This window comes from Vulpes lagopus, chromosome 18, assembly GCF_018345385.1.
Source record: "Vulpes lagopus strain Blue_001 chromosome 18, ASM1834538v1, whole genome shotgun sequence".
In the NCBI taxonomy this organism is placed as follows: domain Eukaryota; kingdom Metazoa; phylum Chordata; class Mammalia; order Carnivora; family Canidae; genus Vulpes; species Vulpes lagopus.
This window is the reverse complement of record NC_054841.1, coordinates 14,474,998-14,502,778: the sequence shown is the minus strand read 5'-3', so window position 1 is coordinate 14,502,778 and position 27,781 is coordinate 14,474,998. Positions and strand designations below refer to the sequence as shown.

Here is a 27,781-nt window from a genome sequence, read left to right as displayed (position 1 = left end):
CTTGAGAGCCCAGGGACTTGGAGCGAAATGGCCAGGTTCTGCGGCTCAGCACAGCGGGCACTAGGACCCTGAGCGGCGCGGCGCCCGGTGGGGGGCGGCGGACGGGGGGAATCCGCTCTTTCTGTCTGCTGAGCCGGGCTGCGGCCACTTGTGCGATCTGGGCCCGTACCGCCGCCGCCCGGCCCCTTTCCGCACTATGAGCCGCAGGTTCACAGTCACCTCACTGCCCCCCGCGGCGCCCGCCGCGACCCCTGACTTAGAGTCCCACCCGCAGCCGGCAGCCAAGCTCCGCCACCTCTCAGGAGAAGACGCCAAAGGTAGAGGCCGCAGGGGGCGGGGCCTGCCGGAGGGGGCGGGGCGAGAGGGGAGGCGGGGCCATGGGAAGCGGGGCTTCTTTTGGAAAGGGCTAGGCCTGGGCTGGGCGTGGGGTGGTCTCAGCCCAGGGCGGGACGAGGGAGGGGAGCTGGGACCTAGCGGGGAGGGCAGGAGGCCGGGTGGGAAGTGGCGGGGGGAGGGGCCAGATCCGAGGTGGGCGGGGCACAGCGAAGGGGGTGGGGCTCTAGGCAAAGGGGCGGACCTCGGGATGGAGGGGCAGTCGAAGGAGGGCTGACCTGGAGGGCACTAAAGGGGCGGGGCCAACTCGGGTAAGGGGCGTGTCCAGAGGGGAGGAGGTGAAACCAAGGAAAGGGGAGGGCCCCAGGATTAAACGCTGGGTTCAAAGGCAATGGGAGAAGGCAGGACTATCCCTGTTTGGGGGCAGAAAAGGGAGGACCAGAGAGGAAGAGGTCGTGCCGGGAAGATAGGGGTGGGGTCGAGGGCGGGAGGTAAAATGAGTCCGGGACGCTAGGGCTGGTGCTTGGCTCTGCAGGTGATTGGTGCCAGGAGGATCTTACAAACCTCCCTGGAGACGTCGCGGACAGAGCCCGGGGATCCCGGGAAGGAGATGGGAGAAAGAGAAGCTACTTTTGGGCAGCTAGATCTTGGCAGGATTCTGTGGGGTCTCCAGTCTCGAGCCTTGGAGACCCACTTAAGCTCCTCTGCTCCAGCTCCAGAAGAGGGTTGGGTGGAGCAAGCTCAGGCTAGATTGGGGGCGTGCTCCTGGAGGACCCATTGCTGTTGTCTTGTAATGGAAGTTACATGCAGGCTAAAGAAGAGGGGAGGTGAAGGGTCCTTTTAGCTTTCGGTGTATCCTGGATGCACTCACAGTCTCCTCCGAGGGGGCACTTATCAGGGGTCCCCTTCCTGGTGCTGAGCCCCTCAGGTCTGCAAGAAACGGCGAATCGGCTTGATGTGGCCCCAGCACGGGGAGGAGGAAGAGCCTCCCCGGGCCGCCAGGGGTCGCTGCTGAGCCGCAGGTGAGCCGACTGCAGCAAAACTAAGCACCAACAGCCCTGGAGGGGGCATTTTAGGGGTTTCTTTGGTGAACTCCCTCGTTTGTGTAGATGAGCAAACCGAGGCCTAGGTTTCCGCAGACCTCCAGCCCCTGAACCAGCCGCTTCCTGGACGTACCTTGGGATTTCCTGGGCTCTTTCTATTCTCCGTGTTTCCCCATAAACTGTCTGCCTCCTTTCTCATCCCCCCCCCTCATTTTCATGAATATCCTTTCCATCCTTACAGTTTCAAAAGTCAGAACTCCAGGAGCTATTCTCGATGCTTCCTTTTCTTTTCTCACCGGATGGAATAGGTCCTCACATTGTGGTCAACCCACCCCCAACACTAATCCTGAATCTGTCCCATCTCTCTTCCGGTAACTGTCACTCGACAAGCCTCCATCATTTCTCGCACCGCCAGGGCCATGGCCTCAGCCTCCTAACTGGTCTGCTTGCCTCAGATCCTGTCCTAACCATCCTCCACACAAGCTCCCTGTCGCTTTTAGGATAAAGACCAATGCAGTTGTCTGTCATTCAGACTCTTTCCTCATCTGCTCCCAAGGCATACCTATCTGTGTTCATCTTTCCACCTCCATTAGCCAGGGGAACTCCTACTCACTCTGTAGGTTATGGCTCATTTAACCTCTCCTGAAAATCTTTTTCACTTTCCTTTGCTTCCAGGCAGAGGCGGTCATTCCTCTCCTGCCCACCCACTGCACCATTAGAGCCCATGTCCCAGTGGACTTGTGTGGCTCCTGTAAGTCACAAGCAGGGACCATATCCTTTTATCTTTGTGTTCAAAGTTCCATGCCCACAGCCTGGCACTTAGTAGGTGCTTACTGTTTGTCAGATGAGAAGGGGAGTGGCTGTAAGCTCCTGCTTCTCCTACTCTTGCCCACTCTCCTCTCGTTCCCTATCCGCTGGCTTGAGAATAAGATGGCCAGTCTCTCATTCCTTGGTGACTGACAGATTCACATTCCCAGGCTCCTGCATGTTGAAGTAAAATATGGCTCCCAGTTTTGGGTATGCAGGTATGTGTGTGCAAGCTGGATGTGAATCTGGAATACTGTGTGCTTGTGGTAGAGGCAGTGTGTGTGTATCTTTGTGTGTCCTGAGGGAGGAGCATCCCACATGAGCTCTGATGACCTGTGGGGCAGTCAGTGAGTCAGTGCTTGTGTGTGTCACTGTCTTCCAGTGTGTTGATGAGCATGTTGATATGTGTATTCATTTGTCTGTCATGTGGGGTGGGTACCTGTGTGCATGAGTTTATTAAAGTTTCATCTTGAGAATTATTTGGGTGATTTTTAACATCTTTGGCCCTGAGGGGTGCCTCCAGCACTTCCTCCTGGGTAGGTCACTGCATGGGGGTGGGTAGACAAGGGCTCCTTAGGGGAAACAAAATCTGGTGATGTCTTTCCCACAGCTGTTCTTGCATCAGTCCTCTGGTCCCAAGTAGATGCTTTCCCCACCCCTTATCCTCACCCAGACCCATGGGGAGAAATGACAGCATGTGGAAGATGGGGAAGGGTTGGGAGACGTTTGGGAGGTCACTTGTGTATGAGCATTATCTTTAATTCTGGACCAATGGGGTGGAGTTTGCCCCTGGAAGTGCCTCCTGCTGCCAGGGGATCAGCTGTAGTGGGAACCTAACTGATGGGGGTGAAAGAAGCAAGTCAGAGGCTGATTCTTGAATCCACCATTAATCCTGGGCTGCAGCCCCCATATCTTAGTTTTGTAATCTGTAGTATAGGGAAGTTAATAATGATTTGGCTGGTTAGAAGTGGACCTGGGGTCAGTTGTTACAACTCTGAGCTATTCCCACATCCCTTTATACCTCTTTCCACTGTCCCCAAGTTTCTGAAGGAGCAAGGTAGGGCACTGGGCCTCAGTTAAGACTAACAGGAGTTGAGATGTGTTCCCATGCATGAGAAGGAGCTGACTTATGCTAGGGGGATGGAGCAAGACCATAAGATAGCCCATCTCTGTTCTAGCTCAAGCTCTGTGGTGTCGCCTTGGGCATGTTGCTTCCACTGTTTGAGCCTCAGTTTCCTCATCTGTAGTATAAAGGAGTTGAACAGGAAGCTATCTGAGGGTCATTGTAGCCATAAAGATGCTAAGATTCTTTGATGATCTAGAAGGGTGAAGTTCTCTGCCTCCCCCATACTCAAACCTCATGTTGCCGTCTATTTGTAAATTGGGAAGAATGACACTGAGTTATTCATATAAATATCTGATCTGGAGATCGCCAGTCTGTTCAGGTTGTTCTCCAATCACCCCCTTTTCAAGCCAGGACTCAGAACCTCACTGCCCAGTACCTCAGCCCAAGGTGAGCCCCGGGAATCTCCATGGCAACAAACTGGTTATGAACGGGGCTGCAGTTGCCATGGTGACGGGCTTCTCTCTCTCTCTCTCTCTCTCTCTCTCTCTCTCTCTCTCATCCCCCTCATCTCCCCTCCCCTCTTCTCAATGAACCAGAGCGATCTGTGGGCACCAGCTTTCCAGGTGGGGTGGGGGTGGGGGGTGGTGCAGTGAGAAGGGGGTCCAGATTGAGAAAGAAGAAAGATGGGTTGAATCTGTAGGGGAATGGGGGGCTGTTGGGGTGCCATTGCCATGGTGACAGGGCTGCAGCCTGTTAATTAAGCCCCCGGTTGCCACGGAGACGATGGTGGTTGACGTGCTCTGCGGCGAGCCCTGTGTGTGTGGGGTGTGCTGTGCTCTGGACTCATCAATTCACTGTGAGGGTTTTGGGTCTGGAGGACAAGCATGTAGTTTGGGAGAGGAGTGAAAGAGGGAATTCAGGGCCTTGGCTCCAGGAGGACAGCTGGGGTGGGTGGGTTAGGTCATGGGGGTAATGATATGCAGATAAGGATGGGTAGAGATTGAGCCATGAGGAGGAACACTACGTCTACCTCCTGTGGAAAGAAGACTCAGTCAGGTGGCTCCAGCTTCCTCCAAATGGCCTTATATCCTGGGTCAGTGGTTGGAGCCCTGGGCTGGAGGTCAGGGAGCTGGATTCTAGTCCCCAGTCTGCCACAAGTTTACCCCATGAAGAAATTTGTACCTTTCCATTTCTAGACTTAAATTTTCCCATAAATGAGGGATGGCAAAAAATAATTTATAAAGTCTCTTCCAGTTCCCACATCCTGACACTTAGGCAGCTTCCCTGAAACCTTTTTCTCTCTGAGAAATGCACGGTGGGAGAAGAGTGAACTTTAAGACATTCAGAATTCAGAAACAGAACCCTGCCCAACTCTGCATCTTGTGTTGATAGAATGAGAGAGTTTCCCTAGCCCTCGATCTTCCTAGTGCTCTGGGTGGAGATAGGATGCTGAGCCATGTTCCTGGGGCTCAGAGCTGAGGGTCACCTTACTGGTGACCTTATTGGCTGAGACCAGGCTGGCAGTGCAGGTAGTACCTGCAATGGTGTTTTCTCAAAGCCTCACTGCAGAGGGTTGGCCTGAAAAGCCAGAGTAGGGACCACTCTCCTTGAGAAGTAGGAGCATTACTTGAAGGTATAGGCTCTCCCTCTGGGGCTGTTTCCTTACTTGGTCTTGGCTCCTCAGGGAGGGCTCCAAGGCTTTAGTCTGAAATAAATGGAGAGAGCACTAAGAGCTAGCAGAGTGAGAAGAAGTTCCTTGGATGTATGTGACCTAACCCTTTTGCAGATGGAGACACTGAAGCCCAGAAAGAGGAAGTTAATTTTTCCCAGGGATACACACAGTTTGGGGATAGAGAACAGGGTAAGTTCACTATGTCTTGAATTACAGATGCCTTGTGGGATAGGAACTCCCATAAGGGTAGGCAGACGGAGCACCCAGAGAAGAGGAGTCACTCCTGCCTTCACCTGCACTCTCTTGGGATCTAGGTTCCTCCTGTGGGTGGGCTCAGTCCCTGTGTGGCCAGGGCTCTGGACCACAAATGAATGGAAGTACCTCCAGGGGAACATCCCAGATCTGAAGTTGCTGAAAAAAATCTCAGCATTTATTTTACAGCACTTCTCAGACAAACATGCTACACATTTTGCTGTTACCTGCCTCTATGAGTAGTGGAAAACCATAATGCTGTGGCTTGTGGCGGTGATGGTGGGTGTATATGGAGTGGAGAGCTTAGATATTCTTGAATATTGGTCTGTCCACCTGCTATCCTTTTAACCTCTGTCACCAATCCAAACTCATCTCACCTTTTTGGTGATTTTCTCCCTGGGAAAGCCAAGAAGACCAATTTTTAAAAGATATTTATTTATTTATTTATTTATTTATTTATTTATTTATGAGAGAGAGAGAGAGAGAGAGAGAGAGAGAGAGAGAGAGAAAGCATGAATGGAGGGGTGGGCAGAGAGAGATGGAGAAGCAGATTCCCTGCTGAGCAGGGAGCCCAATGTGGGGGTTGAGACCATGACCCTGAGACCATGACCTGAGCCAAAGCAGATGCTCAACCAAGTCAGCCAGGGCCCCCCAAGAAGACCAATTCTTACGCCTTGTCTGAATAGCTACCTCTCCACCCTAACGAGGCCTTCCAGCATCCATAAACCCTGGTGGTAGTGATACCTTAGTGGTGGGTACCTCCGAACCTCTTTCAGTCAGCTGCCAAAGACTGTGATTGACCTGATCTGAAGCCACTGACAAATATGTGCAAGGACTCTGAGCAGCGGGTCCTGTCAATGGCCCTGTAAAGTCATGTCCTAGAATGGGGTCTCTAGTCATGTGGACGGATTTTTTTTAGGACCCTTGAAGATCTTCTGGGCCTACTTCCAGTTGCCAGCTGAGGGGCCCCTTCAGTCCTGCACCTCTGAAGTCTGGCCACCAGTAAAGGGGAGAGAGCTCATCTCAGACCCTTCCCCTTTCCCTTTTTGGTAGCCAAGAATCAGAGATTGCTGAGCAGTTTGGTTTGACTATATCCTTGTCCCTTCCGTTGGAGGCAAGACCAATGTTTCAAAGAAGTTATGTTGAGGAGGGGTCCTAAACGAGAATAAAGCAAACTGGATTCTAGACTAAATCCTGCCATTTGCTGGCATTGTGTCCATAGGCAGTCATTTCTCCTCTTTGGGCCTTAGCTTTTTCATCTATAAGATGAAAGTTGTCTGTTAGATAAGATGGTTGATGTGATCCTCTCCAGCCCTGGAACTCTCCTGAAACTTAGAGGGCCAGTGCTGGGGGGCTAGGGTGAGTCTGAAAATAATTTCCCCTTAATCTGCTCTCACCCTTGGATGTTTAGATCTTTCAGAGACACACAGGGTCCATACCTCTGATGCTGCTTCCTGAGATGTCTCCACTGCTGGCTTAAGTCTAAATTCTAGGGGTTGGCCCAGAGAGGTCCCAGGACTATCAAGCTTCTGGAGGACTGGTGTCAGTGGAGGGGGAGGAATGGAGAGAGCGGGCTGGCTCTGGAATCCTCAGAAAGCAATCCTGGATTAGGGGATTAGACACTCCCGCCCCAGGAGAAAATCTGGTCCCAAACCCACAGTCGGCCTCATTCCTCCCTCCCCCACTCTGTCCCCGGCCAGCCTCCTACCCGCCTGCCCTCCCTTGAGGCTGCACCATCCCCAGTGGGGAGTCAGCCATCCCTGGAATCTCACTGCTGCCTTCTCTCCTTCTCACCACATCTCCTTCCCAGGGTCATTCTACAGTCAGAGGGTCCCTGTCTGTGGACTCCTGGAATTTGTCTTGGGGGTGAAATGCTAGGATTCCGTCTAAGCACAATGAGAGGGTTCATTGCAACTCCTCAGGTTCCACCCTTCCCATTTTAAGACAAGATGAGACAGACAGTTCAGCCCAGTGACCCTGAACCCTTGGGGGCAGCACACTGATTCAGTTAAGGGCTCTATCCTCAACCCTCCCTCCCCCATCCGCCCCCAGTTCCAACCTTTTGAACAGCGGTTTGGGAAAGGGCCTGGTTCTCTGCTCCTCTTCAGGGCTGGCCTCCCCAGCTTTGCAGACAGGCTCCCCAGGGACCCATATTCCATGGCGCCCCACCCCCGCCGCCTCAGTACTCCTCGCCTTCCCCCTAGGGGTCACCCCAGACCCCCAGCCAGGCAGCCGCTGCGGGGCCGCCTCCCGGCGGCCGCGACCTAGTTCCCTGCCGTTATTTTTAGGGCGCGGGATGGCACCTGCCCACGTGCCGGCCCCGCCTGTGCCGGGGAGTGGGGGGGCGGGCGGAGCTGCGTCTGCTCGTGGGAGGCGAGGCCCCCCGTCCCCCGCAGCATCCCCTTCATCCTACCCGTGCAAGCCCCCGGTTTTCGTGCGAGGGGGCCTCCAGCCGCGCTTAGCCCGCCCCTCGTCTCCTCTTCTTCCTCCCTCTCGCGCTCCCCCCCAAAACCCCGCCAGTGGCTCACGCCTCCTGCATACGGGATGAGGTGAGCAGCGCCGCCGCTGAGAGGGGGCGCGCGCGGGTGTGAGCGTGTGTCCGTGTGCGAGTGTGTGTGCGCCGGGCGGGCGGGCACTGCAGCTTCTTCCTCCGTGGAGCGGAGAGCGAGAGAGAGCTAGAGCGAGCGAGAGCGGCGAAGGCGGGCAGAGGGGCGCGGGCGAGGCGGAGCAGCCATCCCCGGGCCCGGCGCCGCGCCGCCACCATGCTAAACAACCTGACGGACTGCGAGGACGGCGATGGGGGAGCCAACCCCGGTAAGCAGCGGCCCGGGGGCGGCGAGGGAGGGGGCGGCAAGGAGAGGAGGCAGCTCTGGGGTTAGAGGCAGAGCGGGGGCCGCCTCCTTCAGAGAAGAGGCTGAGACTGACCGGGGCGGTGGGCGCCCAAGGCGGCCTGGAGCCCGGCTCCATTGGAATGCGCCAGGCGCTGTCCGAGGTGCTGGAATGCGCCGCGCCCCGGGCAGGGCTGGGGGCCGAGGGGTTGCCATTGCCCACAGCCCGGGGGCAGACGTGGGTTAGCTAAGCGGGGGAGGCGGTGGGAAGGGGATGGAAGAGCTAAAATGGGCTGACGTGGACCTCGACGGGCGGGAGGAGGGTTCCTTTCCCCAAGAAGGGACCCCGGCGTCCTGGCGCAGAGCGTTGACCGGCGGCGCGGGGAGGGGGTGGGGGGTGCAGTCTGCTGCAGTCCCTCGCTCTGAGACTTCCAGCTGAAAGGTGGGGGGAAGGTGCCCATGGGGGGTTGGAGACATATGACAGCCCCCGTCCGGGCTGCAGTGTCTCCTTAAGGGGACACTTGGTGCAATCCGGGCCCCCTCCCCCAAAGCTGCCCCAGGTCCGACCTCAGACTGAAGCATCTCCTCCGGAGATTTTTTCAGCTCTACTTTGCGGAATCTCCCTCTCCCTCTCCCTCTCGCGTGCCCAAGGGTTCCTATTCAGGACGGGAAGCAAGATCACCCTCCTTTCTTCCCCCTTTTCCCTTCCTCTGGTGCCCTGGGATGGCAATGAGGTTTCCAGGGTGGGGCAAGGGGGAGCCTTTCTAGTCAGCTCTGCTAGCTTCCCCAGTGAGGCCTCAGGAATGGGGGTCCCGGCGGCTGAATCCCCGGCGCCGCGGAGCGGACACTGCGGACGCGCTGCGGTGGGTGCGGAGACTCGCTAGGAGCCCAGGGGCTTGAAGCAAGTCCTTTCGCCGCTCCTGCTTTCCGCCGCCCTCCTCCACGGTTTCCCTGCTCCGAGGTCTTCGGGGCCAGCCACCCCCTCGGGCTCCCAGGCCCCCCGCCGCCCCCCAGCGGTCTCAGCCATCCATCACGGCTGTCAGCCGCCCCCACCCCCCACCCTCCAGCGGCGCTGCGTCCCTTGCGCACTAGCGCGCCTCCCGCTCCGGCTGTCTGCGCTCCGCGCCTTCAAACGCTCCCCTGGGCATTGCTTGACCCTCTGGGCTGAGACTCCTGCAGACTTCCCTGGGGGCTGGCCAAAGACCCCTAAGGACCGAAAGACCGGGTTTTCTAGAAAGACTGGGAGCCTAAACTTAAAGTCTTCCAGATCCTGGATCCAAGTCAGAGCCAAGTGGCCACTTGGGAAGACTGTGGACACCAGGGTCCCCAATGCTCTGTCTGAGACCCCCTTTACGTCCCTGAAGTTGAGTGGTGTACAGGCGTCGGAACCACAGGCTGGCCAGCTAGCTCGTTCATCGTCCCAGTGACCCTGGGGTTGCCTCATCCAGCAGCCGCCCCCTCCCCAGCAGGCTTCGGCTACAGCTATGGGGGAAGAGGGTTTGGCAAAGTCGAGTCTGCGGCAGATTTAGGCATGCCGACGCGGTGCCCAGGGAATGAGTTGTGTGTGTGTGTGTGTGTGTGTGTGTGTGTGTATGGGGAGGGTCATTGGCATCTGGGATCTCCTTCAGATGCCTCCACTCTGAGGACAGTTGCTCAGCCTGAGAGAGATAATCTCTACTCCCCTCAGACACAGAGTGTGGTATGATCCCCTAGCCCCTGCTTTCTCTACTCGTAGGTTTGTGCCTTACTGGGTCTTGGGGTTTCCATGGGGGTCTCAGGAGGCCTAGGAAAGAGGCATCTCTGTGTATGAATGGGAATCAAACTAGGAACTCCCTTCTGTTCTACCCATTCTCCATTAGTTTCTGGACTCTGAGTATAGAGGCCCATCTGGAGACCTTCTCTTTTTGTGTAGGGTCCAGGACCTGGGACTAGAGTGACCAGGACCTGGGTCAGGCATTTGGGGTCCCAGAAAGAGAAAGACTCCCATGATGCCCAAAGGTGGTCATAGAGGGCTCTAAGAAGCCGCTGGGCTGGAGGGAATAGCCAAGAGGCTCTGCCATCTCTGATCTTAGGTTCCTGGGGGTGTAGGTGAGGACCTGGGGACTGACCTCAGGGAGGTGGTAATAGCCCAACAAGTAAGGGGGCTCCTCTAGACTAAAGAAGAACCGAAGGATATTGTCTCTGGTCCCCAATCTCCTATCCCTTTGGGGTCTGGGGCCCTCCCCCACTCCCCCAATCTGGCTTGGGGATTCCCCCAGGCCTGGCCCCAGGCCCCGGGGGAGGCTCCTTAGGTCGAGCCGTTAGCCTGTTTCCTCCCCAGGAGCTCTGGCCGCCGCAGCTTAATTGAAAGCCGATTCGGGCTGAGAGCTCCCAGGGGGCGGGGGCGGGGGCGGGGGCGGGGGCGGGGGCCGGGCGGAGAGGGCTCAGCCTCAGTCTGGCCCTGCCTCTCGCGCGCGCGCCTCCTGCCGCTACCCAGCAGCCTGCGTCCTGGCCCTGGGGATTCAGGGCGAGTCCCCCAGCTCCTCTGAGAACTCCTGAGGCTCGCCCCTCTCCCCGCAACCAGCGGGCCCGCCGTTCCAAGGAGGGGACAAAAATCAGCCCCGGCAGACGAGGCTGGCGGCCTTGGCGGCCGGTCCAGATGGCGGGTGGAAGGGCGGGACCCAGGACGAGCCTGCCGAGCCGCCCTCTCCCCGGCCCTCAGCTCCTAGCTGGGATCCGGCCCGGAGCCTGGCTCCGCGCTGCGCGTCGCGTTACATAAGCGGCTGCGGGCGCGTGGCCGCCTCGGCTCGGCGCTGCGCTCTCGGCCCGCGCGGTCGCCATGGAGACCGGCGCGGGGCTGCCTGGTAGCCGGGTCTCGGGCCAGGACGCCCCCCTTGCCGCCCCGCACGCGCCCCGGGACCCCGGGAAAGAGGAGGGGCTTGGGAGGGGGCGTGGAAGGTAGAGGGGAAGGGCTCTACCCGGAGACCCGGAGCGGACGCCGCCGGGAGAGGGACCCAGCCCCACAGGGGACAAGGTCCCTAAATCTTGGCGCTTGGGGAGGAGTATGGGATGGAGAGCCCGAGCTGAGTACGGCATCAAGTACATGAATAATAACTGTACTTGTAATAGCATCGATAGTTACGGTTATGTGCCAGGCGCACCCAATAGGCATTATTTCCCCCAATCCCCAGGACAGCCCTGGGAGCTAAGCACAATTATTATCCCTTTGCAAAGGAGGAAACTGAGGCTTAGTTTAAGTGACTTGCCCAACATGGCGACACAGCCAATGAAGCTGGGACCAGAACCTAAATCTTGATCCCAGCCCTTTCCCTTAATCATCAAGAAATTTGTTCTTATTCCCCTCAACCCCTTTGGTTCCCACCACCGTGTGGTGAGGATATGAAGCATCTTGTCAGCATTTTAAAAGGAGGAGGAACCCACTTCTCTTTTATTTCTTCTGTTCTCTGGCCCCAGACAGCTCTTCTGAGACCCCGGGGGTCAGGAAGAGAGCCTTGGGGAACTTATGTCCAATGACATTTTTTTCCCCTGAGCATCTATTATGTGCTAGTTCTCACTGAGGGGACAGGTCTGCCATTTTCAGGAACTCATATGTGTGGACAAGAAAGAGGTGATGATGCCCCCCTGTTTGGGGATCAGGAGTTTCCGGCTTGATGGATGAGGTGGAGGTGGTGGCAGGAGAAGGTGGTGGGTGTCCCTTGAGCTGGTGAGGCATCGCTTTCCCTTTCACAACTTTGAGTCAGGATGAGATTGGATTTGTAACAGGTCATGCTCTGGGGATGGACCCTGGCTGGGTGACTAAGGCAAGTTTCTAGGAGTTAGGGAGGAGAAGGATAGGGGAGGCTTTGGGAAGATGGGGATGGAGAGAAACATGGCAGGAGATGAAAGGACAGGAAATTCGGAATACACAGGGCCTCAACTTCATTTAGGATTTATTTATTGGGGAGTTTCCCCAGGGTCTGGAGAGATGTCTACTATTGGGATTCAGTCCTGGAACTGGGAAAGGGTGCCCGCTGAAGCCACGGCAAGTGCCTGGGAGGGTCCCCTTATCTCTTTGAAAGGACCTCTCCTAGATGGCCAAGAGCCTTTCTCCTTGAGTGATCTCATTCAGATGCACGGTTTCATACACTTCCTCCACACATTCTCCTGGGTTACCCTTATCTTTTCTCTGCCCAGCCTCTCTCCTGGGTCCCAGACTCTGTATGGCTTCTGGCTGTATTTGCTTGAGTGGTCTATTCTGTCTTACCCTCCATCAAATTCAGCATCTTCTCCACCCCCAGTCTCTTCTCTTCCCCCATTTATCAAATAGCACCATCACCCACCCATTAACCTATGCTAGAAACCCCAGGCATTATCCCAGATTCTTCCTTCTCACGTCCCCAAACATCTGGCATAGAAATATGTGCCAGTAATTCTTGAGTCTGCCCATTGCCCTGCATTGCTCTGGTCTGGGTCATCATCAGCCCCTGCCCGGATTACTGAAAGTCTCGAACTAGCATCTGTGTTCTTCATCTAAAGGCCAGAGTGATTGCTTTAAAACACGAGTCTGTTCGTGGCACTTCTTGGCGTGAAACTCTTCATGACTTCCCATTGTCCTCTGGATGAAGGCCAAAATCTTTAACATGTTTTGCTAATCATTTAAGGACCCAGCCCATACCTTCTGAGGCTCATCTTTTCATAGGTTACTTTCCGCCTTTCAGCCCCTTCCTCTGTGCCCCTTCCTCAGACTTTCTTTCAGCCTCTCTGACCGACTCTGTTCACTCGCCCCTCTGGGCCAGCGAACATGCTGTTCTGCTGTTCTCTTTGCCTGGAACACCCTCCTGTCTCCCTCCCGGTCTAGCTCTTACTCATCCTTCAGTTCTCAGCCTACTCGTCACTTCCTCTGGGAAGCCTTCCGTGACCTCCCAGGCTGGGCTGAATGCCTCTCTTGTATTCCCACAGTCCCTAGTTCATCTTCAGTCACAGAATTTACCACTCTCAGTTGGAAATTCCTGAATACTGGTTTATCTCTCCTGCCTGTGGGTTCCCCGAGGGCAGAAGTGGTGACTTAGTCTTTGTCTACTCTTCCCTCCCTCCACATGCCCATGCTGGCACATGGGAGAGATTCAGTAAATATGTGTTGACTGAAGATGCATGAGTTGCGTAGGAGTTGCCAAATGGGTCACTTCTCCAAGAGGTGGAGTATCCTTTGGGCCTTGGGCTGTAGTAGTCTTTATCTTTGCCTCTGGGAGAGAGCATGCTTCCACCCCAGAACACCAGCATGGTCCCAGTTATGGACAAGGAGGGGAACCTGGAGAGTCTGGGGTGCCCTGCTGAATGAAGAAGGACACCCAAGAGCAAGGAAGCACTCATGTGTTCATTAAAAACTTAGTATGTGCCCGGAAGTGCACTAGGCTCTTTATACATGTTGTCAACTAAAATGCGGCTAGCTCGGTTTTTCCAATGTGCAAACTGAGGTGCAGGGAGTTAAAGTGGCCACACAGCTGGATGCGCAGACACAGGGATGACAACCAGTTGGTGCTGGACCCCTGATGGGAACCTCTGCCTTCTCAGGTGATGGCAACCCCAAGGAGAGCAGCCCCTTCATCAACAGCACTGACACAGAGAAGGGAAGGGAGTATGATGGCAAGAACATGGCCCTGTTTGAGGTGGGTTGCTGGGGTCTCCCCCCTTCCCCAGTTCATTTCCTCATTCATCTGCCATCCTTCCCTCAGGAAGTGTTCTTCTCTCCACTTCCTCCTCAGGTCCACCTTCTTCTCCTTCCCATTACCCCTGATACTCCCTCGCCTTATCCCACCATCTTCTTTCCCTGTTTTCCATGCCTCTCCCTCCTCCTTCCCCATGTCATCCCAACCCCAGTGGTTTGCCTTCCTTGCCCCCATCCCTCCCTGCCTCCTACCATGTAAGTCACCTGGCCCTCCCCCAGGCCCCAGAGTCTTATCACTGCCACCCTCCCCTCACAGGAGGAGATGGACACCAGCCCCATGGTGTCCTCCCTGCTCAGTGGCCTGGCCAACTACACCAACCTGCCCCAGGGAAGTAGGGAGCATGAAGAGGCAGAAAACAATGAGGGTGGAAAAAAGAAGCCAGTGCAGGTGATGGCCTTGGGGAAAAATGGATGAGGGAGGAAGGAGGGGTAGAGGGGATAAAGGATGGGGAGACAAAAGAGTGTTAGTTGAAGGGATGGATGATGGAGGCAGAAGGACAGGAGTTAGGGGTTGAGGGTGAGGAAGAGATGGGAGATGAGGGATAGAGATGGAAGGAGAAGGGGGGAGAGGGAAGGGGGGTAAAAACCAGAGGGAGGAGGGGTGAAAGGATGGGGATGGAGAACGGGGAGAAGGAGTGGGTCTGGGACGTTCATAGTGATTAGGAGCTGCAGAAACTGATGCTGGCGTCCTTGGCAGGCCCCACGCATGGGCACCTTCATGGGCGTGTACCTCCCGTGCCTGCAGAACATCTTTGGTGTCATCCTCTTCCTGCGACTCACTTGGGTGGTGGGCATCGCAGGCATCATGGAAGCCTTCTGCATGGTCTTCATCTGCTGCTCCTGTGTGAGTGACACCTTCCCTTTCCCAACCCCTGACCACTGGGTCAGAGCAGGGACCCCAGGGGTGGTAGGGGGTGGGGAAGCATGAGACTTGAGCTTTTTATAGGAACCACTGTGTATGATCTTTGAGAGTAAATTAGGTCTGACTGGTCCTTCCTGCCTCTCACAGGCTGGTCCCTGATGGCCGCTAACCAGGTTTCACCTAGATCTGTGTTTGCGTGTGTGTGAGTGAGTGTGTGTGTATAATTATACAAGTAATGCAGATTCATTGATGAAAAAGATAGGCGTATAGAAGGAAATCAAGTCCACCTAGAAAACTACAGTTGTTAATATTTTGGTAGGCTCAGACTCACAAAACATGAGAGTATGCCACAAACAGCTTTGTAACAGAATCCTTTCCACCTCCCTAAAAAGTCAAATATTTACTAACCACCTCCTCGTCATGTTTCCATTCCCTCACATGTGACCCTTGAGCCACATCTGCGTGTGTGATAGCCAGTACTGATGCTAGTACACCTATTTTATTTCTTTTTAACTTTTATTTTGACATAATTTCAGACATGGAAAGTTTGCAAGAATAGGAAAAATGTTAATACATTATCATATTTATTCCATCCTCTCTGTAAGTACCTTTTCCCTCCTGAATCTGAGAGCAAGTCGCAGACATGATGCCTCTTTATCCTAAATCCTTCAGCGTGTGTTTACTAAAAACGAGGACATTCCCTTACATAACCACAGTACAATTATCAAACCCAGGAAACTAGTGTTGATACATTAATGATGTCTTAACAGTGACACATTAATAAGGTTTTATCTGCAGGCCTTATTCAGATTTTGTCAATTGTCCCAATCATGTCCTTGGTAACTGAAGAAAAATTCAAGATCATGTTTATACTCATTTATGAGATTGTTTTAGCCTCCATTAATCTGTAACAGCTCCTCCTTTGTCTTGCATGACATTGACACTTTGGAAGAGTATGAATCAGTTAGTTTGTATAATGTCCTTTGGTCTGGGTTTGTCACGTATCTGTATCTGTTCACGATCAGATTAAGCATATGCATTTAGGCAGGAATACAGTATATATATTTTATTTTATTTTTTAAAAAATATTTTATCTATTCAACAGGGAGAGAGAGAGAGAGAGAGAGAGAGAGAGCCCAAGCAGAGAGAGTGGCAGGCTGAGGGAGAGGGAGAAGCAGGCTCCCCACTGAGTAGGGAGCCCAATGATGCGGGGGGGGCTCAATCCCAGGATACTGGGATCATGATCCTAGCCAAAGGTAGTCACTTAACTGACTGAGCCACCTAGGCGCCCCTACAGTGTACCTATTTTATAGATAAAGGCACCAAGGCTTAGAGAAGTGAGGTGACTTGTCCCAGGTCAGACAGCTGGTCAGAGGCCAAGCTGGGATTTCCAGAGCTCTCTGATGCTGTAGCTTGTGCTTCTCCTGTGTGCATGGTGAATAAGAGGTTTTCTTGACAAGAAGGTCTTGGCAGGAGTAGAAGTTGGAACAGGACCAGGGAGAAGCTCAGCAAGGACTTGTGGGTTTGGCAGGTGTTTATGGGGTAGGAAGGTTTGGCCCTTTCCCAGGGCACTGCGGCCCCCACCCTAGCTGCCACTCTGATGATCTCTCTCCTCACAGACCATGCTCACGGCCATCTCCATGAGTGCAATTGCAACTAATGGTGTTGTACCTGGTATGTGATGGGGCTGCTTGAGGGGAAAGGGACCTGGATGGTCGGGAGGGGTGCCTGGATGGTTGGAAAGAAGGACAGAGCCACAGGATTCATGGGCTGTCAGGACCAGGAGAGGCAATATTGCAAGCCTGGGGGCTGGGCTGTGATTTGGTGGGGTGGGTGGGGGCAGCAGTATTAAGCAGAAGGGAGGGAAGCAGTTTATGGAGTTGAACAGGGCAATGCAGATCTCCTTTTTGCCTGAGACCCTCCTCTCTGTCATCCTATTTTTCTGAGCCATGACCTCCTTAGAGGGGTAATTAGCAACATGGTAATTAGTGCTGCAAAATCCAGTCAGAGTGGCTGGCTGAGTCTCCCACCAGTCCTAGGCTGCACCGTGTAAGGTGTGAGGCCCAGAACAACTCCTTTCTCACCTCTGTCCCTGAGCCCCCTCACCCTCAATGGCAGCCCAGCTCCCCTTGAACTTCTTGCTGACATTAGGTTCTTTCTGCAGCTGGCGGCTCCTACTACATGATTTCCAGGTCTCTGGGCCCAGAGTTTGGGGGCGCCGTGGGCCTCTGCTTCTACCTGGGCACTACCTTTGCTGGGGCCATGTACATCCTGGGCACCATCGAAATCCTACTGGTGAGAGGGGTCAAGGAGGAGGTGTGGGGTTCCAGGCTGTCAGTCAGTTAACCAATGCTTCCTCGTCTCCTCCTGGGGAGAGGTCCAAACCACTCAGTGAGGCCAAAATGAAGTGTAGTTCTGTCTTTAAAGAATTCACAATCTAGTTGGGGAGACAAGATACGATAATTACGTAATGTGAACAACTGTCGTTCATTGGGCTCCCACTGTGCTCTCAGCAGACTTCCAATTGCTTTACAGTCATTATCTTGAATCCTCACAAGGATCAAGTATTATTATGCCCATTTTACAAATGAGAAGTTCAGAGAGGTGACATGACTTGCTCAAGGTCATTCAGCTACCAAGTGGCAGAGGTGGGTTGTTAAGAGTAAAATCGTGGTAGAAATAATAAAAATAATGTCACATCATAGCTACGTAGTAGATGATTGCCTACCACGTGCCTGGGACTGTGCTGATTTCTCTGTGGATGTTCATTGTCCAGGCAGGCTGGTGCTGGTGACCAGTGGGTTGCAAAAGAGAAGAATTTGAGATGAGGAAAGCAGAGTTCAGGGAGTTTAGGGAACATGTGGAAGGGATATGAACCTGTGCTTTTCTGACCCCAAAGCCAGTGCTTTTCCACTCTACCACACTGTCTTGGAGAACTAGAACTAAAAGATGCAGCTTCTGGGTTTGGGGCAGAATGGAGGAGTATGGGGACAGGGAGGATGGATGGCAAATAAAAGACCCAAAGAGCCAAATTCTGAGAGGATAATAATAGACCTCCATGACTTAAAACAATTAAATAATTTAAAAATTATTATAAAAGCAGTTCTGCCCATTGTGTAAAATTGGAAAAATACCAAAGAATGTAAAAAGGGAAATAACAATTGCCCGAAATCACCATTAACATTTGGGTGTATTTCCTTCTATTTTTTTTTGTTTTAACTATATGATATTGTATTCTGTCTTTGTAATGTAGAATTCTATAGATATCCCTAAATAGCTAGAAACTCCCTTTGTAAATAACATTTAGAATGAAAATAACTTTTTTAAAGAACATAAACAATAATAATAAACATGGAAGTTTTAGAAAATATAAATGTATGTGCCAAAAGAATACAGATGATCACATTTCCTCTTATCAGTGGATGCCATTTCCAGTCTTACACTTCTGTAAATATGCTATGATGAGCGTATTTTTTCCAAAGTGCTTCCTGCACTTCAGGTTATATCCTTGGGGGTGATTCTTAGTTGGTTCTTGCTGTGTCACTCACCTGACATCCTTGCCTCCTTTCCACAGGCTTACCTCTTCCCAGCTATGGCCATTTTTAAGGCAGAAGATGCCAGTGGGGAGGCAGCAGCCATGTTGAACAATATGCGTGTATATGGCACTTGTGTGCTCACTTGCATGGCCACTGTGGTATTTGTGGGCGTCAAGTATGTCAACAAGTTTGCCCTTGTCTTCCTGGGTTGTGTCATCCTCTCCATCCTGGCCATCTATGCTGGGGTCATCAAATCTGCCTTCGACCCACCCAACTTCCCGTAAGTGCTGTTGCTCTGAGCCTAAGGCATTGTCCTTCTTCTCCCTGGCTCCGTTTCAGGGTCTGTGATGCCAGCCTCTGCCAACCTCCCTCACCTCATCTCTCAGAATCTGAGTGATTGTGGATTCACAGCAACCTCCCTTGGGAGGGAAAATCTCCCCTGGTTTTGGGGAAATCTCTACAGGGTGGGGTAATGTTCCTGGAGGTTGGCACAGTTTCCCTTTTGAGGGTGAACTGCTTGCTGGTGGGGTGGACTTAAGAAGAATCAAGTGGGACGATTTCTGAAGGAATGACTGTTTAAGTTAGGAAGCATTTCCTGGATGGGGACAAATTCCTGGAATAGGACAACTTATTAGTGTTGTCATATTCTCTATCCTGGGAAAGGTCACAGAAGAAAGGGTCTAGAGGCTCAGATCTCTGTGGGTTCTGCCTCTTTAGGACACATTCCCTTAAAATCTCACTGCTAGGACGGCGTTCAGAGACTGCTGTCCGTGGTGCTGAAACACAGCTTTGCACTAAAACGGTGCTTTGCGATGGCTGCATATTAAAATCACTTGGGGGAGCTTTGAACAAACACCAACTCTGTGCTCCATCCCAATTAAATTAGAATCTCTGGATATGGGGCCCTGGGATCTGTGTTTTTTAGAGCTCCCCCATGGTTCTATTGTGAAGCCAAGACAAGGTTATGTCCCTCCCCCATCTTCCTCCCTTGTTTCTCTCCCTAGGATCTGCCTCCTGGGGAACCGCACACTGTCTCGCCATGGCTTTGATGTCTGTGCCAAGCTGGCTTGGGAAGGAAATGAGACGGTGACCACACGGCTCTGGGGCCTTTTCTGTTCCTCCCGTTTCCTCAACGCCACCTGTGATGAGTACTTCACCCGAAATAATGTCACGGAGATCCAGGGCATCCCTGGCGCTGCCAGTGGCCTCATCAAAGGTCTGGGGGAGGGAAGAGGGCTGATGTCCAGGGAACACTACAGGGATTGTGGGTTAAACGGTCAGGATTAAGGAACTCTCCTTGGGATTCACTTAAATTCAGTCAGTTTTAATTGAGCACCTACTCTGGGCCATGTTCTGTCCTTGGCATCATGGAGGAAGAGAGATGAAAGGGAGCCTTCAAGTATCTTACCACCTAGTAGGAATGAAAGTCATTAGTTTAACAACTATTCACTAAGTGTCTACTTAATGTCTAGCACTGTGCTGAGCACCAGGAATACGACATAAATAAGTCATAGTCTTTGGCTTCAAGGAGTCTAATGGCAGACACAGATGTATTAGGAAATAAATTGTGATATGAGCAGATGTAGATTCAATGAACAGAAACCTTACAGGGGAGAGATGGGTCATGTGTATAAGGTGGCAAGACAAGGCTTCCTAGACTCCTCTGAGGAGGATTTTGGGGAAAAATAAGAGATTTTGAGTTATACTAGGGGAATAAAGGACTTAAGGCAGAAGAACAGCTTGCCTGAAAGCATGCAGACAGAGAAGAGCATATTGTGTCTTTCCAACCACAAATAATTTAGTATGACTGGGGCATAAAGTACAAAGGAAGGAGGGGCAAGAAATGATGTCGGAGAGGCTGGCATAAGCCAGATTGTGGCAGGCCTTGGAAGCCATGTTAGGGGTTTGAACCATGTCCTGAGGGCAATGAGGAGCACCAGAGGGTTTCAAATAAGGGATGAGCATGGTCAGATCATTTCTAAAGGTTCACTCTGGCTTATCATATGGGTGAGGTAAAAGGGAGAGAGAACAGAGGCAGGGAGTCCAGGAGGATGCTAATGCTGAGTCCAGGTGAGAGATGCTGTTTTTCTAACTTAGAGTGATGGAGTGATGTCAGTGGGAGTGGAGCAGTGGTTCTTCCCCAGGGCTGTTTTGCCCGTCAGGAGACATATAGCAATGTCTGGAGACATTTTTTGCCATCACAACTAGATGGTTGTTACTGGCATCTAATGCGTAGAAGCTGTGATTTTGCTAAACATTCTGCAGTGCTGTAGGATAGGTCTCCGTAACAAAGAATTATCTGACTCAAAATGTCAATAGTGCAGAAGTGGGGGAGCCCTGGAAAGGAGAGAAGGGGCATATTTGAGAAATATTTAGAGGAATGATGGACAGAAGTTGGAGATGGTTTTGAAATGGAGGGGGGAGAGGAGTAGTTGAGGGCAACATAAAAGTGTCTGAATTGATGGTGATGCCATTTGTTGAGATAAAGGATACAAAAAAGGTTTGAGGTGTCTGGGCACTGAGATCAGTTTGAGAATGTTAAATCGGTCAGAGATAGGTCTTTATGTGTTTTTTCACCCCACCAGACTGGACTATTTTGAGGGCAAGGACTAGATATGATTCATGTACAAAGCCTCTACACATGACCTGGCCCAAAGCAGGAGTTTAGGAAATGTTGGTGGAAATAAAACAGAGCCAAGGCCTCCAGGAGGAGTGAGAAGTGGCTGACCTTGGTCCTTCTTTTTTGCCCACCCCACCTCCTGGCCCTATAGCTCTAGCACCCTGATTTCTGGTCTTCCTCATGAACATCTTGTCTCCCCCCACAGAGAATCTTTGGAGCTCCTACCTAACCAAAGGGGTGATTGTGGAGAGGCGTGGGATGCCCTCGGTGGGCCTGGCGGAGGGCACCCCTATCGACATGGACCATCCTTATGTCTTCAGCGATATGACCTCCTACTTCACCCTGCTGGTTGGCATCTACTTCCCCTCAGTCACAGGTGAAGGGGAGCTCAGAGAGGGAGGACTCAGCCTGGGAGTGATGGGTAGAGAGAGTCAATGATGATGTGGGGGAATTTCTTAGTCCTACAATCTCATCACATAGACAAGAGCTAACAGTCCAGTTCCTATTGCACAGATGAGGGAATTAAGGCCTGGGGAAGCCAAGTAATGTGCCCAAGTTCTCACACCAGGTGGTATGCCAGGACTAGATCCCAGGCTTCCTGACTCCGAGGCTGCTGTCCTTTCTTCTTATTCTGTCTGGTCTCCTGTGGACACTGTCCTAGCTGCTCCTCTGTTTACAGGGATCATGGCTGGTTCTAACCGCTCTGGGGACCTACGGGATGCCCAGAAGTCAATTCCCACTGGCACCATCCTGGCCATTGCCACCACCTCTGCTGTCTGTATCCTGCACTGCTGGGCTGAAACCATACTGGGTGGGGAGGCCTGGAGGGAGGGCATCTGAAGCCTCTGCCTCCCGCCCAGCTGGTTTGGGAGGAGAAAGGGGAACGTCACCTTGGGGATTCTCCTTCATCCTCTGCTACAGATATCAGCTCCGTTGTTCTGTTTGGGGCCTGCATTGAGGGGGTCGTCCTGCGGGACAAGTAAGTAAGGGAATCAGAGCTGATCCTGTTCTGGGTGGTGGGTATAAGGGGGCAAGTTCTGGGAAACAGACCCAGCAGGGAGTGCTGAGCCTGTGCAAGGGGAATTGTGGGAGGGAGGTCACAGGGGACTGCTTGCAAACCCACTTTCTTATATTTTATCTTTCTCCTGTCACTCCAGCTCAAGAAGTTTGGATTCTCTCTCTCTCTCAGATAATGCTACTTCCCTTTTTTTTTCTTTAAAATCTATTAACCCATTTAACATTTCCTAGATGTCTGTTTATTGGTCACTGTCCAGAGTTCTGGGGGGAATAAACATAAATGACACATGCTTCTTGTCCTGGAGGAGCTCTTTCAGGGCTGGTAACCATAGTCAACAACAGATTTGGAATGTGGAGCAGCAGAAGTGGGATAAAATAACGTACAGGGGCTCTGGTAGTACAAGGAGACTGCAATTCAGTGTGCAGGGGGCTGGGGAGGAGGAGGTGATGCTGGAAGTGCCTTCTACACATTTTCTCATTTATCCTTCTCACTTCAAATGTTGAGTAGAGATTACTTAGGTGACTAGGAGTGGGAAGGGCACTCTAGGCAGTGGGAACAGCATGAACAAAGGTGGAGGAGAGAAATAGCTGTGTGTGTGTGTGTGTGTGTGTGTGTGTGTGTGCATGTGCATGTGGGTGCCTGTAGCTATAAGCAATTCAGAGCTTCTGGAACATACGCTTTTGAAGGATGTGGGCATGTACCACTAGCCGGGTGAAGTAGGAGGTCTTGTCACAGAAGTCAGTTTCCATGGTGCCATCGTGGCTTCTGTAAGGGGAATGAAGCTGGAACCAATTCTGGAAGCCTGGTTTTTGGTACCAGGACATTAGAGCTTTATTTTATAGAAGATGGGGGAAACTCTGACAGGTTTTAAGTAAAGGAGTGACTTGGCCAAATGGACAATTTGCACATATTGCACTTATTCACTTTTAGGGCAACTTAATCTCCACTTATTTCATTTGATCGTAGACCTCCCACAGGATTCCAAAAGATTCAGCAGGTCATCCAGTAAAACCCTTCATCTGTAGTCCTTTAGCAATGGCCCATTTGAGCAAACCTCTGGTTATACACTCCAGTGACAGGCTCTCTCTGCCTACAGAGGCAGCATCTTTCAATTTAAGATAGTGTCATTGTTAGAAAATGCTTTACTTTGATTCTCACACTGCATAACCATGACCATATGATGAGACCAGAACCCCATTTTTCAGATGGAGACATGTTCTAATAAGCTAAGAGATTTTACCAGATTAACATAGTTTTACACAATTGATAATTTTTTATTTTTAAAGATTTTATTTATTTATTTGAGAGAGAGAGAAAGAGAGAGAGAGAGAGAGCACAAGCAGAAGGAGCAGCAGGCAGAGGGAGAGGGAGAAGCAGACTCCCTGCTGAGCAGGGAGCCTGATGTGGGGCTCAGTTCAAGGACCCTGGGTTCATGACCTGAGCTGAAGGCAGACACTTAACCGACTGAGCCACCCAGGTGCCCCCATAATTGACCATTTGCTCTAATCACTTTTGGCATCTTGTTCCAGGCATGCTGCTGAGCATTTTACCTGTGCTATCTCCTTTTATCTTGTCACCAATCATATGAGATAGGTTTATAATGGTTCTGCTTTACAGCTGAGGAAGCTGAGGCAAAGAGAGAGCAAACGAATTGCCCAAGACCACACAGTCAGAAAATCCCCAGGGCCTTACAAGCCCTGTCTCCTCCCCTTGCTCCTTTGGAGCCTAGCTCTGGAGTGGGCATACAGCTGGTCCTGAGGTTGGTGTGGGAGACATGGCCTGGAAATTGAGGCAGCATTGCTCATCCAGCATCTCCTATCCCCTCGCTGCTTCATTCCAGGTTTGGAGAAGCTGTGAATGGCAACCTGGTGGTGGGCACACTGGCCTGGCCATCCCCCTGGGTCATTGTCATTGGATCCTTCTTCTCCACCTGTGGGGCCGGGCTGCAGAGCCTCACGGGGGCCCCACGCCTGCTGCAGGCCATCTCCCGGGATGGCATCGTGCCCTTCCTGCAGGTCAGTGGGAGGTGGAGTGTGAGAACAGCCCATCCACTACACCAGCCAGCCAAGCCATTGCCCAGAGAGGCCACCCAGTGAGCCTATGCCCCCTGAGGCCCTTCCGCTCTTACTGCCACTGAGAAGAATGGGTGTGCCTTATTTTGGATTTGGCTCATGGCAGTGCCACTCTTGGGGCAGAGTTGTCTGCTCTGAGGGGAGAAACAAATGGCCCTCCTTTGGCTGAGTGATCAGATAGGGAGGCAGCCAAAGGGCAAGCTCTCTCCATGGTGCTTAAAACAAAAAAGATTTATGGAGCACGGTCATGGCCACTTGCTGGCTCCCGGTGCTCCTCTCTATCTGTCCCACAGGTGGTTCTTTTCTCCTTAAGTGATCATTCAAACTTCATTGCACTGAGGTACCAATGCCAGAGTGAGAGAGACAGAGCCAAAGCCTGGCATCCCCTTGCGTACCCCTTGAAGGATGAGGAATACAGCATCCGCTCCCCATTTCCTCACTGATTAGGGGATTTCTGCCTCTGTTGCACTGATTTCCAATATTGGAGGAGAGATGAGACATCTCTAAGATCTCAGACCTCTGTGATGGTTGCTTTCTCTCTAGGTCTTTGGCCACGGCAAAGCAAATGGAGAACCAACATGGGCCTTGCTCCTGACTGCCTGCATCTGTGAGATTGGCATCCTCATCGCATCCCTTGACGAGGTCGCCCCCATCCTTTCTATGTGCGTGCTGGCCTCTTTCCCTCCCAATAGCTCTGAGGGAGGGGGCGTGTCTCTCTACCTGGATCCTCTGGTTGTGACCCTGGATAGCCCACCCAATTGTTTTAACTGTCTGTCTTTCGTTATATGGAGATTCATTCCCACTTGGATCAAGGTGTGTTGTAAGGGGATTTGGCCTTTGAATCCCTTCTGAAGCACGAGAATGTGATTTGATCACCTCCTCAAATTCTCATTCTTTCCTGCCCTTTCTTCTCTTATGTTTCTCTTTCTCTTTCTGCCTCCCTTTGCATCTCTGTCTCTTCTGGGTCTTTTCTGTGTTCTAGGTTCTTCCTGATGTGCTACATGTTTGTGAACCTGGCTTGCGCAGTCCAGACACTGCTGAGGACACCCAACTGGAGGCCACGCTTTCGATATTACCACTGGTAGGTGCCCTGTCCCCTTCCCTGCCTGACAGAACCACCTTCTCATCTCCACCCCAACCCCCACCTCACCGCAGCCCATCCCCTAGGTCTAAGGATCCAAAACTCAAATAGGGATTTGACATTCCTCCATGTCTCCAGCTTTTGTAGCCCAACTAGCATGAGAAGGGTTCTGGAGAGGGTCTCCTTCCCTACCCCATCTAACTCCAGCTGTCTGAGCCCCGGCACCAGGGACATTTCTGCCAGGGCTCAGAAGCTGGGTCTTCCCCCCATCATCCAGGACACTCTCGTTCCTGGGCATGAGCCTCTGCCTGGCCCTCATGTTTATCTGCTCCTGGTATTATGCCCTGGTGGCCATGCTCATCGCTGGGCTCATCTACAAGTACATCGAGTACCGAGGGTAAGCATAGGAAGCGGGGGGTAGGGGGGGTGGGGGGTGGGGGATGGGGATGGGTGAGAAGGGGTGGGGATAAAGGAAATGGGGAAGGGGAAGGAGCGATGGGTGGGATTGGGAGACAAAAGGGAGGAGCTGAAGGAGGGGTGAAGCTTTGAGAAAAGGAGGTGGCAGGATGGCTGCACATCTTCTGCCTTGAGGGAGCTGCTTCAGTGTGTGTGGTTCTTACTGATGCCCTTGGCTTTCTTTCCTGGTTGATCCCCTTCGGGCCCCTAGGGCAGAGAAGGAGTGGGGCGATGGGATCCGAGGCCTGTCCCTCAGTGCTGCACGCTATGCCCTCTTACGCCTGGAGGAAGGACCCCCACATACAAAGAACTGGAGGTAGGTGGCCAGGCACTCATGGTAGGGCCCAGGGGAAGGACAGGAAGGGAGCAGGGTCTGATCCTCCTCATCTGCTTTGTATAATCAGTACCATTCCCACCACAGTGGTTTCCTTCTCAGCCCCAGCCGAGTCTGACCTTTCTTACCTGCAGCACCTGGGGCCGGGCTGAGCTACCATTGTTTCAGCCTTCCATTCATTCCACCATGTGTTTAAAAAATGTATGAATGCATGGTGTGTGCCAGGCGCCCTTCCAGTCTGTGGGACCTAGTGAGCTAATGGTTCCATGGAGAAGGCACACACAGAGACAGATGAATGTAATGCCATGTAGCATTTGTTCTGGGAGAGGTGGCCTCATTCACTTTGAGAGTTAAAGAGACTCCTAGAAATCTCTAGACTAATAATAATCCCTCTACTTTATTTGTGTGAAAATCAGGGGCCAGAGAGGGTCTCATAGAAGGCTGTATTGGAAGCAGAATCTTTACTTCCCTCCTCTCAACCCAGGGTGTTTTCTAGCTGAGGGCTCTGCGAGCTTGGCCCTCACTCATCTCCCTCAGGTCACTTTGCTGAGAGTAAGGCCTGAACTCTGAACCATGCCGAGCACATAGTTAGCTGGCGCTTGCTGATGTCTGCTAACCTGGGGCTACCAGAGACCAGGGCTTTGTGTGATCTGTCTGTGAATTCTTAAATTCTTGACACAGGGTCTAGCCCAGGGTGCTTAGAGAATGCTCTTGAACTGAATAGATGAATTTGTAAATGGACAGTGGCAGGTGGATGTTAGATAATTAGGTGAATAATGCATGTATAGGTAAATTAATATGGATACAAGTGGGTGACTGGTGGATAAAATGGATGGGTGGGTGAATGGATGGATGGATAAAGTGAGGTGGATGGGGAGATGAGAAGGTGGGTGGGTGGATGTGCGTGTCTGGTTGGATGGGTTAATGTTCAAGGAAATGGATGGATGGATGTTTAGGTGGATGGGTGAGTGATGGGGGTATAGGTGGGTGGGGCTATAGAGGACAGATGGCTAGTAAACTCACCGGGGTACCGTGTGTGGGTGTGTGGTGGGTGGTGGGTGGAGGTTGGGTGGGTGTTGAATGGCTCACACGGCCTTGCATCCTCTGCAGGCCACAGCTACTGGTGCTGGTGCGTGTGGACCAAGACCAGAATGTGGTACACCCACAGCTGCTCTCACTGACCTCCCAGCTCAAGGCAGGGAAGGGCCTGACCATTGTGGGTTCCGTCCTTGAGGGCACCTTTCTCGACAACCATCCCCAGGCCCAGCGGGCAGAGGAGGTGAGCCGAGGTCCTGGTGGGAGGGGAAGGGCAGGGCACTCAGGAAGACAGGTTTCTCTCTCTCTCTTTTTTAAAGGTTTTATTTATTTATTTATTAATGAGACACACACACACACACACACACACAGAGAGGCAGAGACACAGGCAAAGGGAGAAGCAGGCTCCCTGTGGGAAGCTCGGTGCGGGACTCGATCCCAGGACCCTGGGATCACAACCTGAGTCAAAGGCAGATGCTCAACCACTGAGCCACCCAGGTGCCCCTAAACAGGCCCATTTTATGGATAAAGAAACTGAGGCTTAGATAAGTCAGGGCATTTGTCTAAGGACAGAAAACAGAGACCCAGGTTAGGACTACTTGACTCCTGCTCCAGACTTCTCCCTGCCAAAATAGGAATCTTTCAAGTGCTTCTACATCCCTGATTCTTGCGATCCCTACACTACATGGAGTTGGCACTGTGTACACTTAGTACAGGAAGAAACAGGCCCAGAGAAGGAAAGCAGCTTGCCGAAAGTCACAAAGCTGGCTGGAATCACAGCTGAGATTTATGCCTGGGACCCTGGCTCTGGGTCACCTGCTCCTGTCCCCATCCACGGGCCCATGCTCTCAGAGCAGTGTCCAGAGCCAGGGTGGGCAGGGGCAGGCCCCTCTGCATTATGGGGCAGTCGCAGGTGTCTGGAACCTGGTGGGTGGCGGAGGAAGTGGGTTCTGTCTTTGATCCCTGCCTCTCTCCCCTTGGGGCTATGGCTAGTTGTGGAGGAAGGAAAGGGGGCCAGAGGGAGGCAGGGAGAGATGGGGCGGGGCACCCCTAATGGCTTGT

The 27,781-nt window shown here is 52.5% G+C and overlaps 1 protein-coding gene across 4 annotated transcripts in view; it reads left to right on the top strand.

Annotated features, from left to right (window-relative positions):
* The first annotated feature begins 127 nt into the window (after positions 1-127).
* SLC12A5 (solute carrier family 12 member 5) overlaps positions 128-27,781 on the top strand; it is a 36,321-nt gene continuing 8,667 nt past the window's right edge. Inside the window, exons 1-17 of one of the 4 annotated variants that reach the window (XM_041732991.1) lie at positions 128-317; positions 13,552-13,646; positions 13,962-14,093; positions 14,403-14,549; positions 16,187-16,241; positions 16,732-16,862; positions 18,142-18,383; positions 19,108-19,319; positions 20,929-21,099; positions 21,403-21,501; positions 21,645-21,702; positions 23,582-23,756; positions 24,357-24,475; positions 24,796-24,894; positions 25,172-25,291; positions 25,562-25,666; positions 26,795-26,963. In XM_041732991.1, the coding sequence (XP_041588925.1) occupies positions 197-317; positions 13,552-13,646; positions 13,962-14,093; positions 14,403-14,549; positions 16,187-16,241; positions 16,732-16,862; positions 18,142-18,383; positions 19,108-19,319; positions 20,929-21,099; positions 21,403-21,501; positions 21,645-21,702; positions 23,582-23,756; positions 24,357-24,475; positions 24,796-24,894; positions 25,172-25,291; positions 25,562-25,666; positions 26,795-26,963 (2,250 nt within the window). In that variant the 5' untranslated portion in view covers positions 128-196. Of the gene's footprint in view, positions 318-7,675; positions 7,723-7,797; positions 7,988-13,551; positions 13,647-13,961; positions 14,094-14,402; positions 14,550-16,186; positions 16,242-16,731; positions 16,863-18,141; positions 18,384-19,107; positions 19,320-20,928; positions 21,100-21,402; positions 21,502-21,644; positions 21,703-23,581; positions 23,757-24,356; positions 24,476-24,795; positions 24,895-25,171; positions 25,292-25,561; positions 25,667-26,794; positions 26,964-27,781 lie in introns of those variants that run through there. The other 3 variants (XM_041732992.1, XM_041732993.1, XM_041732994.1) reach the window with 3 other exon arrangements.